Source organism: Rosa chinensis, chromosome 5, assembly GCF_002994745.2.
Source record: "Rosa chinensis cultivar Old Blush chromosome 5, RchiOBHm-V2, whole genome shotgun sequence".
Classification (NCBI taxonomy): Eukaryota; Viridiplantae; Streptophyta; class Magnoliopsida; order Rosales; family Rosaceae; genus Rosa; species Rosa chinensis.
This window is the reverse complement of record NC_037092.1, coordinates 5,536,236-5,548,555: the sequence shown is the minus strand read 5'-3', so window position 1 is coordinate 5,548,555 and position 12,320 is coordinate 5,536,236. Positions and strand designations below refer to the sequence as shown.

Here is a 12,320-nt window from a genome sequence, read left to right as displayed (position 1 = left end):
GAACTTATCTGAATCACACTGTAAGTAAACTCTGATATGTGCTAGAGAGAGTAACGAACTTAGGCGACTGAAACTCTGATTTCGGTGACATGATCGAACCTGGCTCGTGATACCATGTTAGCGGAGATGAGAGAGTAGAGAGAAAAGAGAGAAACACATAAATTTCAAGAAGAAAAACTGAGCTTTCTTACATTACAATGAGAACGTACAGGTATTTATACCTAGAGCTGAGCTACACAGATGAGCAACACGAGGTAGACCGTTGTAGGTCACTAACTAATTAAGCATGAACTAACCCTAATTAGCAAGACTAATTAAGCACTAATTATAACAGCAACATAACAATCTTTTCTACCAATGAACAATGCTAGGCTAGGAACTATATTTCTGTTAACACAGATATACCCAAGGGGGCATTTGAACTTAATTCTTTGATCATACACGTAGTTGATCATGACCAAAAGAACTTGCAAAAGCCTATATATGTAGCAACAATGAGTGATCATGTAACGCTCAAAATGCAATAGTACTAGATCCATTCACAAACTTTCTTAGTCTCTCAGATACCCTTGCAGCTACTGTGGTTGGTGCAGACTCGCCGATCTAATCGATCATAATGAAGAAAAAAAAAATGTATATTAATAGCTCGAGTTACACTGTATAAGTTTACGAATCAAGCTACACAATTTACTAGCTTACCTTAGAATGTATTATGTGTAAAATGGCATCTTCAACAACTGAGAAACTGGCATTAACAATGTCAGCTCCCTCCTCATTAAGCACGCGAATCGACTCTCTAAACATGAATTGACAATCCAACCTAGTTATCAGAACAACATGTAGAGCTGAACCCAATTCACGAATCTCGATCTGTGGTGATTTTAACCCTCCATCAGTAAGTCCACCAACAGAGCCTGCATTGTTATTTTTAATGATCTTAGCTACTCTCATTAGGCTGTCTTTCTTCTCTCTCATTTTCTCCAAGTTGATCTGCAACTTCTTGATGTAATTCACGGCTTTGTCTAGTTCATCCGGCAGCGATGCTACTTCCTGCAATATATCAAGGGATCTAATCAGCAAAGTAATTAAGCGCACATACACACATTGCCAGATTCAGAAGGGTCAAAATGTTCCCAAAAATGCCTTAAAAAGATTGTACGCGGGTCAAGAATAACATGAGGCATAAGAATGAGCCTCATAGCTAGTCTTACAGTACATGCCCTCCTCCTCCACATGTAGTCACTAGCTAGCTAGAATTATTTAACACAGAGAGAGAGAGAGAGAGAGAGAGAGAGAGAGAGAGAGAGACCCTCGAACTTTGATGGGGTAGAAGAGACTTGAGCTTGGAGAATAGGGCTTTCATTTGTTCCCTCCTGTTGAGAGAGAGAGAGAGAGAGAGAGAGAGACCCTCGAACTTTGATGGGGTAGAAGAGACTTGAGCTTGGAGAATAGGGCTTTCATTTGTTCCCTCCTGTTTTTCTCTATGGTTTTGCGGTCAGTTTTCGATGTACGGTACTGTCTATTCATCATTTGATTATCTGATCGATAAAGCTGCTGTACCAATTAACTTGCAGTAACAGGAATCACAATTCCAGTTGCAAATTAAAATACCATACTTGATGGCGTGGTGATATATATATAGGATGATAAGATGTTAGTGGTAAGAAAGCTGCATATCTGACCGCCAGAGTTTGTCGTGTTGTGGTAAGAAAGCGAAAGGTGAAAGCTGAAAACAAAAGCGAATATTATGTATGATTAGATGCTGCTCTTCTAATGCTGATTTCACAGGAAGCTGGCCCGTACGCGCCCGCCACAGTCTTTTGAACATCAATTTTCCACAAATAGGAACACACACATGCCTGACCGTGTATTTTTCGGCTCTCACAAGCACTCTGTGAATTTAGAAAATTTTCTTCTTGAGCAGATGTTGAGAAGAACATAACCCCAAATGGTTCTCCTAGTGCAATTTCCTTACCTTAGATTTTATTAGACAATATGTCAAACGCCTTGCTCTCTTCTATTTTTGACTCTTCTTATACTCTAGCAAACACCTTGCCTCTACCCTTAGAAAAAACTCATAGATATATTAAAATAAATGCATATTCAAGCGAGACTGCTTGCTTAAACTGAAAACCCTAGATTTGTTTACAGATATCAGTCAATAATAGTGTTAAGTAATGATTGTTTATTCACCATGTTTTTGAAGCCAAGGGTTCGGTTTGGTATTTCCTTGGAAATAGATGAAAAAACGATCGTTTAGATGAAAAACAAAGTTTGCGCACTTTCATTATGGTCTAGTGCATATGAAGCTAAAACATAAGACCTATTTGGTAATTTCTCCTTCATCTCACCTCCACGGCTCCAAATCTTTCTCTTTCCTCTTTTCTCCCTTCTCCTTTGTGTTCTACTCTATCCTTAACTAGAAAATGAAAACTGAAGGAAGAAAACGAAAGCATCATAAACAGACTAAATTAACATTAAAACAACATTGATTAGCTTCTTATCATTTTATAATTGGGGTTATCCTGCTAACAATTCTCCATCAAGCTGCACAAACACTCTTACACTCCGTATTCTTATTCAATATCCGAGGATTGATTAGCTTGTTATATTCCAATATTATATTCTAAACGTGCTTAATTAAAAAGGATCACTTTGGGTTCTTCCAGATATATTCATCTTCGTTACTACAACTTTCATCCCTACTAGGCTACTACTACAACTTTAATCTTCGTTCACATATATGGTTTCAATTCGATGGTCCTTTTGCAGGACCCCAAAAGGACCCATAAACAGAAAACGTCAACAGCACAATATGTAGTATCAGAAACAGTTGAAAGTAGCTCTAGCTCTGATTGGAACCACATGCATATAAAATTAACAGGTGCAGTATGTTGTTTAAGAGGTGATTTGAAATTGTACACGTAGGCTAAATTCCCCTTAACAGTTACTATATACAGTAGATTTCTATATATGCTTGTTAAAGTTTTGATAAGGTCTAATCATATTGGGGATAAATCAGACATAAAGTCTTTGCTCTCAAATTCTGATATTATGGGTGTTTGCTTTCATGCACAAAAGGTGAGGCATGAGGTGACCTAGCTTATAAGATGTTTTTTTTTTTTTTTTCTCGTGATCCTTGTTATGCAAGTGAAGAAAGGAAGGAAGTTCATGGCTAGCTTTGAATCAAAACTCTGATATCATACATCGATCTAAAGCTTCGCAGTCCACCACATTCAACAACTATAAGACGCTGGAAACGATAATTTCAGTCCATATGCATGTTGTGCGTGTTATGATCGAACCCGCTCAACCTTTTAAAAATTCATTATGTTGAGAATATATACATCCTGTTGAGAATATATACATCCCACATAGGAAAAATGGGACATTGCGTATGGATTTATAAGAGTTTGGGCCACTCCATCCATTGCCAATTGGTTTTGGATGTAAACTCCAGATTACTTTATTATGGTATCTCAGTCTTTACTTGCTCTTGTGTACTCTGACCTTCAGAAATTTGGGGAGTTTGATTAATAGTGTGAAAATTTAGAAGAACGTCTCTGAACTCTGAGATTTTGGGGATAATTGAAGCAACTCAGTATTATTGGTTTTCTTGTGAAGAAGTTGAAGGCTTGGAAATTGGGTATCTCCAGATTTCTCTGTTTGGTTTTCTTTTGAAGAAGTATCTTATACTAGTATTCGGTTATGTGTTTCTTATTACCTCTGCTCTCATAATCATGAATACAAGTCGGTTGGATGATTGTCTCCTTTCCAACTTCTGCAATCTCATCACTCTGCAGTTAGATGATACTAACTATGTGACTTGGAGATTCATGCTAGAGTCAATGTTAGTAGGGTGTGATCTAATGGGATATATTGATGGGTCTGTGCCTTGTCCTCCACAACACAAAATCACAGAGATTGGTATTACCCCTGAGTTTACACAAGAGTATAAGGATTGGAGGAAGAATGACTCTGCTTTGATTACTTTACTAGCTACTACTTTGTCATCAGATGCTCTTTCATTCATTGTTGGAAGTAAAACCTCAAAAGAAGTTTGGTTTTTGCTTGAGGAGAGATATGCTAAACTTTCAAAGTTCAAAGCTTTTGAGCTCCGGAACTCTATGCAGAAAATTCATAAAGGTAATGATAGTATTGACAAGTATATGGAGCGATTTAAAACTATTCGGGACAAACTTTCATTAGCTGGAGTTTATATTTTTGATGAAGATATAGTGACTCTGATCTTGAATGGATTGCCTGCTGATTTCTCAACCATAAGGATTGTCATCAGATCTAGTAAGACACCGATCACTCTAAGCGAGCTGATTACACGCATTTATATACGTGTAATTATATCTAAAATACTAGAATTAAACTAATCCTCATGTCAATTATTATGTAATTAATCTACTTTTATTTATTTTGTAGAAAATAAGCGGAGTTGCGGAAATCGAGATAAAATGGCACGAAAATGGAGCAAAATTGAATTTTCAAGAAGGAAATGAAATTATTGATGCGGTCAACCACGATCAAAGTCAGAGAAGGAGCAAAATGCAATTATTCGTAATTATGGGCATGCACTTGAAATTACAAGGAGAGAGAATATATATATATATATATATATATATATATATATATAGAATCATTCTCAGGTGCGGATATCCAAAACTGCAATTTACACGAACGGACCGAATCTACCGAACCGGAACCGTTCGTGTACATTGTTGTAAATTGCAGTTTTGGATGCCTTAACGATCACCAATTTGGCTGAAATTTTGCAGAGGTGATCTATACATTAGGACCTAAAAACTGAACGGTTAAGATGTGAAAATATGATCGGAAAGTGGGTCAAAACTGGAAATCCGCACCAATGAAAAACTGCGGACGTCCGCAGTGGAGAAGGCCTGTATATATATATATATATATATATATATATATATATATATATACATATCCGATCCAGAGCGGAGCTCCGCTTTGAAATTAACGTGTGAAGTTCGAGTTTTTGGTCACTTTTCGGTCGCATATCCACATCTCGACCGTTCAGTTTTTAGGTACTAGTGTATAGATCATCTCTGCAAATTTTCAACCAAATTGATGATCGTTAAGGTATCTAACTCGCTTAAACCAATGGACGAACTGAATCTGTCAACCTGAACCGTACTAGCTTTAAGGCAGTTATCAATGCCTTAACGATCATCATTTTGGCTGAAAATTTGCAGAGACGATCTATACACTAGTACCTAAAAACTGAACGGTCGAGATGTGGATATGCGACCGAAAAGTGACCCAAAACTCGAACTTCACACGTTAATTTTCAAAGCGGAGCTCCGCTCTGGATAGGATCTGTATATATATATATATATATATATATAAAGGTTGTTGTTTAATTGATTAAGCCCAAGGAAATGTTGCTGCACGTTTGGCCTCTTTAATTGATATTAAAGTCAGCCACACTTCTCTCAACCCACTTGCAGACCACGTGCCACTCTTTCTCTCACAACCCACAGAAACCATGACCTAATTATGCCTATATATATATATATATATATATATATACACAACCCGACTCTCTCTCACACAACAGCACACCCCATTCTCACTAGACCCTTTCTGCCGCACCACCACTCCACCAAAAACCCATCCTCTTCTCCTCTTTAACACTAAAACCACCCCACCTCCAACTCTCCTTCTCCATTTATTCCTCCTCATCTTTGTTTCCCTCCTCACCAAGATTTTCTTCACCTCACCAAGATCTATTCCTCACCAATATCTACCTCACCAAGATTCACACCTCACCAAGATCTACCTCACTAAGATTCAATCTTCTCATCAATTCCACAAATTTCAAAGGGGGAGCCCAAGCATCAAGAAATTCATCACCATTAAATTTGGGTAAAAGTGGGGAGCCATAAATCAAGGCTAGCCATAATTGCTTTATAGCAATTTGTGGCTTGTTCTTGTTACTCCTACTTCTCTTCACTTTGTTCCTCTTTAAATTTTGTATATTGATGTTTGTTTAATGATGGGTAGTGAGTAGATTTGTTGTTGGGGGCTAGGGTTGTGTGCCCTAGTCCAAATCTTGTGTAAAAAAAAATGCTTATTTTAATGTAATGATGCAATTTTCATATAATGGATGCTTATATATATTTTTGTTGGGTTAAAATGCATGTCTAGGAGCCTAGTCAACTCTAGGGTGTGTATTTTGAGCATATCTAGGATGGAGTTAGAGGCTTGACCCCCTCTAATTCCTAAGCTAGAAACCTTCAATTTCGTATTCGAGGGGTTATAAGCATGGTGATTTACACTCGTTGCGTGAATGCGCGGGCGGGTCGCTTATTAGTCTAATTCCTCGATCTTTAGGCCTCTTGATGCGAATTAGAGTCCCTTGAACCGGCTCTAAGTCATGCCAAGTGAGTTCCTACGACCCTTGAACCGGAGTAGGAATACCATAAAAGGAAATTTCGGTCCTTGAGCCTTGAACCGCATTGGATACGATTACCGCCAAAGTAGGAAATTTGCATCTACATTAGATTAGCTTCCGACACATGATATTTGGGTGAAGGAACCTCCCTAGCACCCGACATTCCCATTATATTGTTCACACTTTTCTAGTTTAATTTCCTTGCATTTTTATTATTCGCTTTACATTTTATTACTTTTTGTTAAGTTCAAATCCGCTCTCAAACATTAAATCCATCGACTCATTTGTGTATACCCATCTGAGGCTACAAGTTAGTGGCTTTGAATAGGCTTGGTGTGAGCTAAGCCGAGCATTGCCAAGGCTTGGTGCCTTGATCGTTTATAGTCTTATTTTACTTTTTATTTTTCTTGTGTGCTTTTAGTATCCTACCGCCAATTATCTTGGTTAGGTCCAACACCTAATCCTCGAGGTACGATAAACTAAGGTCCAATTACTTCCCTTACTTGACAACGATTCGTACGCTTGCGAAGAGTTCATGAACCAAGTCAATGGCGCCGTTGCCGGGGATTAGGGTCTTCGGATCTTAATCCCTTGGTAATTGGCATTTAGGGTCACTTTTAGCATACTTTTATTTTTATTTTTATTTTTATCTTTATCTCTTGTTTCTTTGTTTAGTTGTTATTTATTTTATTTTATTTTATTTTATTTTATTTTCATTTCTTCGGTTAGTTTAGTCAAATTCAGTACTACTTGTGTTTCATTCTCTTTTTACCCCTCTAATTACTTGTCAATTTTTCATGAGTTGAATTGGTGCTTATCTTGCTTATATTTTGGTTATTGAGATACTCGATTTCTTTTTGGTTCTTCGTAGGTATATGAGCGACACTCTACTACCTATCAATTTGAGAAGTGGTCGTGCTTTTCAAAGACTACCTAGAGGAAGACCAACAAGGAGAGTTAGAAGACCAAGACATCGCTCACAAGCACCTTCTAGGTCTCCTATTCGAGTAGTAGATATGGCCAACGAGCGTCAAGAACTACAAGATGAGGAGGAGATTCCATTGAGCCATTATTCATGTCCTAGTATTGTGAATGCTCCATCTTGCATTGTGCTTCCTCCGACAAATGCCAACTTTGAGATCAAGCCTAACATGTTGTCTATTCTACCTACTTTCCATGGCACGGCTAGTGAGAGGCCATATGATCATATAATTGAGTTTGATGCCATATGTTCCACTATGCGCTTGGGAGGATTAACTTTGGAAGGATTGAAGCTTCGATTATTCCCATTTTCTTTGAAAGATCAAGCACGCACTTGGTTTCATAAGCTTAAGCCAAGATCCATTCTCTCTTGGGCCGATATGCAAAGAGTCTTCTTGAATGCTTACTATCCACATCATCGGACTACTTATATGTGGGATAGCTTGACCAAGTTCTTTCAAAAGGATAATGAGACTTTTTATGATGCATGGGAGCGCTTCAAGGATATTGAGTTAGGTTGCCCTCATCATGGACTCACCAGGTGGCTTCTTTGTGAATCTTTCTACAATGGGTTGATTATTGATGATAGAAGGAGATTAGACAATGCATCGGGTGGAAATTTTCTAAAGAAAGGTCCTAATGCCGCTTGGGATACTTGTGAGGAAATGGCTACCCAATCCGGTCAATGGCTACCCAATCCGGTCAATGGGATAATCATCAAAGGAGAAGAGGAGGTTGAGATGACCACACTACATCCAGAGGCCGAGATTCACAAGCATATGGTACTAGAGGCCGAGTTGATATGGAGCCTCGTGGTAGAGGCGTGTACGAGGTTTCTCATGTTGATAAAGATGATGGGGTTATGAATTCCAAGCTTGAGAGGCTTGAAGCAAAGATTGACAAGAAATTTGAGATGCTACTTCAAGCGCAAAAGGGTAGTGGTTCGTCTTCTTCACATGTGAAGAGTGTTACTTCTTCACATCTTTGCTTGATTTGTGAGTCCCCTAATCATTCTACTCATAATTGTCACTTGGCTTCACAATTTCCAGAATTTGTTGAGGAGCAAGTTAGAGCTATTAATTCTTATCAAAGGCCACCAAGAAATGATCCTTATTCTACTACATATAATCCGGGTTGGCGTAACGACCCAAATTTCTCATGGAAGGATGGTGGAGGGTCCTCTAATGCACACCAAGGTGGTTCTCATTCATATGGAAGGAATCAAGGCCTTAATTCTTCATCTTTCGGTCCCCACGGTCATGGAAACACACAATTTGGTGGACAAAATCATTATGGGCAGCAAGCATCTAGTTACAATTCTCAAGGCCAAGGGCCATCTTTTAGTGCTACACATGCTTATGGAGGAGCCCCACCTGATACTCAAGGGTTTGGTCAAAGTTACCATTCATTTGGAGGTGCCAATCCTACACAAAATGCACCTCCCGGATTTCAAAATAGACAAGCACCACAACCGGAACCAAAGAAGTCTCATATGGATGATATATTGGCCGCCCTAGCCCAAAGTCATACTTCTCTTACACAAAGCCAAGCGAAGACCGATCAAACTCTTAATATTCTTGCTCAAGGTCAAAGCTCACTTGCACAATGTGTGGGAAAATTAGAAGTCCAAATGGGACAATTAGCTAAAGAGCTTGGAACACGTCCACATGGTGCATTACCTACACAACCGGATCAAAATCTGAGACATGAGCAAGCTAAGGCTATTACTACACTTCGAAGTGGGAGGGTTTATGACAATAAGGTACGCATGCCTAAATCTTCTAACTCCCCTTTGAATGTGCATGATGACATGTATGCTCCCACTTACCCCACATCACATTCTTATGATACACATGTTTCCACCCCTATACATGATTCCCATTCTTCACTTTCATATTCTAATGATGATGATCATGTGTTAGTTGAGAATTACATTGATAATGATGATGATAATGTGTTGCATTCATATGGGGCCAAGGGGGAAGAAAATGTACCTCTTGGCCATGTTGCTAATGATAATGTGCATATGCATCGTACTTTTATTTCAAAGGAGGATGGGAACCGGGGGGAAGAAAATGTACCCCCGGGAATTGGAGTGGGTGATGTGACTTTGTACACAAAAGGAAGAAATAAGGGGGTGGATAAGGAAGCCGGGGAGGAAGAAAATGTACTTCCCGGAGGTGCACAAGGAAGAAAGGCCTCTTTATCTCATTCTACATCTTCAAAATCTCAAGCCTCTAATTCTTCATCCGCACCGCCTAAGCATGTGCATTTTGGCCCCACTACTCCTTTATCATCACCTAGGGATCTTCATCAAGGGGGGAGGAATAAGACGGAAGCTACTTCATCTACTTCTATTGATACACATGGTTCATCCTCAGGTTTGAGTTCTAATGGTTCACCGCCTATTTTGTCATCTAGTGAGCATCGGGAACAACATCAAGGGGGAAGTAATAAGGAGGAAGACTATTCTCATGTACCTTTGGATTCTAAGGATAGGAGTGGACCGATCCATTCTACACTAGGCGAGGCCTTGAGGGCTAAGAACCCTAGTGGGACGGTTACCACCCTTAGGGGTTCAAGGGGGAGTCTCACTTTTTCTCCACCTCTTGATTTGAACTCATTGGAGCCTAGACTTCCCTATCCACAAGTTAAGAGGGCTCAAGATCAAAAGAAGCGGAAGGAGACACAAAAGCAAGAGTTCATTGAGCTATTCAAGTCCGTTAATATCAATATCCCATTACTTGATGCCATCAAGCAAGTACCGACCTATGCAAAATGCTTGAAGGACATGTGCACTAGTAAGAGAAAGTTTGTGGAGAATGAAGATATATATTTAAGTGAGCAAGTATCGGCCGTACTTCAAAGGAGGTTGCCTCCTAAGCTTAGTGACCCCGGATCTTTTACTATTCCATACACCATTGGGTCACGAAACTTTGATCGAGCATTATTGGACTTGGGGGCTAGCATCAACCTTATGCCATATGATTTGTACAAGACTTTGTCATTGGAACCAATTAAGCCTCTAAAGATTAAGCTTAAAATGGCGGATAGGAGTATCAAGTACCATCGTGGAGTGGTGGAGGATGTTCTTGTCAAGGTAGATGAAATTTATGTACCGACCGATTTTGTTGTACTTGACATGGACCCTCCTTATGAGGATGATGATGACGAGTTACCTATCATTTTTTGGTAGAGCATTTATGGCGACTGCAGGGGGGTTTATTCACCATGACAGTATTTGACACTACTATTGGGTTTCGGATTTTTGATGCTATGAGGAGTCCATTATATCATCTTGATGAGTGCTTCCGGATTGATGTTATGGATGATATTTTTGGGAAGAACTTTATTGAGCATCATCGACAGATTACATGGAGACTTGTATTGCTCAAGGTGGAACCGAATTTGAGAGTAAGGAGCATGTTGAGGCTATTGCACACTTAGAGGCGTTGACACCATATTTGCCTAGACGTGTTCCACCAATTTTACCTTTGCCACCTTCTACTACACCACCTATTCCTTCATATGAGACCCCACCAGATTTGGAGCTAAAGACTTTACCTTCGACTTTGAGATATGCATTTCTAGGGGAAGAGAGCACATTACCGGTTATTATCTCGTCGAAATTGAGTAAAGTTGAGGAAGATAAGCTTTTGCGGGTATTACGTGAGCATAAGAGAGCTATTGGTTGGACCATTGTCGATATCAAAGGCATTAGTCCATCCAAGTGTCAACATCACATTTACTTAGAGGAGGGGTGTAAGCCCACTCGGGAAGCTCAGAGGAGGTTGAATCCTCCCATGATGGAGGTAGTGAAGGAGGAGATTATTAAGCTTCTGGATGTTGGAGTTATTTTCCCGATTTCTGATTCGCCATGGGTTTCACCAGTTCAGGTTGTCCCCAAAAAGGGAGGAATTACAGTAGTGCAGAATGAAAAGGGTGAAGATGTGCCACAGCGAGTTCAGAATGGATGGAGGGTTTGTATTGATTATAGAAAGCTTAATGGAGCGACAAGGAAAGATCATTTTCCACTACCTTTCATTGATCACATGTTGGAGAGATTAGCAGGTCATAGCCACTATTGTTTCTTAGATGGATATTCGGGGTATAATCAGATTGCTATTGCTAAGGAAGACCAGGAAAAGACGACTTTCACATGCCCATTTGGTACTTTTGCATATAAGAGGATGCCTTTTGGACTTTGCAATGCACCTGCTACTTTTCAGAGGTGTATGATGGCATTGTTCCATGACATGACTGAGCGCTTTATGGAGATCTTTATGGATGATTTCTCGATTCATGGAGATACTTTTGATGATTGTCTCTAACACTTGACCCTTGTTCTAAAACGGTGTGACGAGACCAATTTGGTCCTTAATTGGGAGAAGTGCCACTTTATGGTGGAAGAGGGTATTGTGTTAGGGCATGTAGTATCATCACGTGGCATTAAGGTGGATAAGGCGAAGATTGAGTTGATTTCTAGTTTACCACCACCGAAGAATGTGAAAGGAGTTAGGAGTTTCCTTGGGCATGCTGGCTTTTATAGACGCTTTATTCCAGATTTCTCTAAGATCACCAAGCCATTGTGTGACTTGCTAGGCAAGGATGTGCCATTTGAGTTCACTTAGGAGTGTTTATGTCACACCCTAACCCTGAAAACTGCAAATTTTTTTTTTTTTTTTTTTTTAATTTTGAGTAAGGGTGTGAATAGCTTTTAATTGTCAAAGATAAGAAACACTTTGGCAAATAAAAACTATATTGAAAAAAAATGAGAATCAGAAGTGACTTGTGGTTGAACTCTTTATTACATAAGTAAGTACTTACAAGAGAAACAAAAGCAAGCTTAGGAAATAAGCTTTATTGTACAAAGATAAAACAAAACAGTAAACTAAAATTTTATTTCTCC

The 12,320-nt window shown here is 39.2% G+C and overlaps 1 protein-coding gene and 1 pseudogene across 2 annotated transcripts; both read right to left on the bottom strand.

Annotated features, from left to right (window-relative positions):
* Positions 1–243: 243 nt before the first annotated feature.
* LOC112201664 (transcription factor bHLH162) lies at positions 244–1,555 on the bottom strand. Of its 2 annotated transcripts, none has more exons than XM_024342573.2 (3): positions 1,408–1,555; positions 700–1,050; positions 244–603 (listed from the first exon to the last, which is right to left on the bottom strand). In XM_024342573.2, exons 1-3 carry the CDS (start codon positions 1,528–1,530, stop codon positions 514–516), a joined length of 564 nt encoding a protein of 187 aa, XP_024198341.1. In that variant the 5' UTR covers positions 1,531–1,555; the 3' UTR covers positions 244–513. The 2 variants fall into 2 exon arrangements, with proteins under 2 accessions (XP_024198341.1, XP_024198342.1); XM_024342574.2 differs by having other exon boundaries at positions 1,310–1,520.
* A 6,278-nt stretch (positions 1,556–7,833) lies between these two features.
* LOC112168615 lies at positions 7,834–7,946 on the bottom strand (annotated as a pseudogene).
* Between the last annotated feature and the right edge of the window lie 4,374 nt (positions 7,947–12,320).

What these genes read in the sequence shown, in the direction of transcription:
- LOC112201664 (XM_024342573.2), bottom strand. Translation starts at nt 1,530, where the DNA reads ATGATGAATAGACAGTACCGTACATCGAAAACTGACCGCAAAACCATA. An exon ending in TACCCCATCAAAGTTCGAGG is followed by an intron (nt 1,051 to 1,407) that starts GTCTCTCTCTCT and finishes GATATATTGCAG; the next exon opens with GAAGTAGCATCGCTGCCGGA. An exon ending in TACACATAATACATTCTAAG is followed by an intron (nt 604 to 699) that starts GTAAGCTAGTAA and finishes ATGATCGATTAG; the next exon opens with ATCGGCGAGTCTGCACCAAC.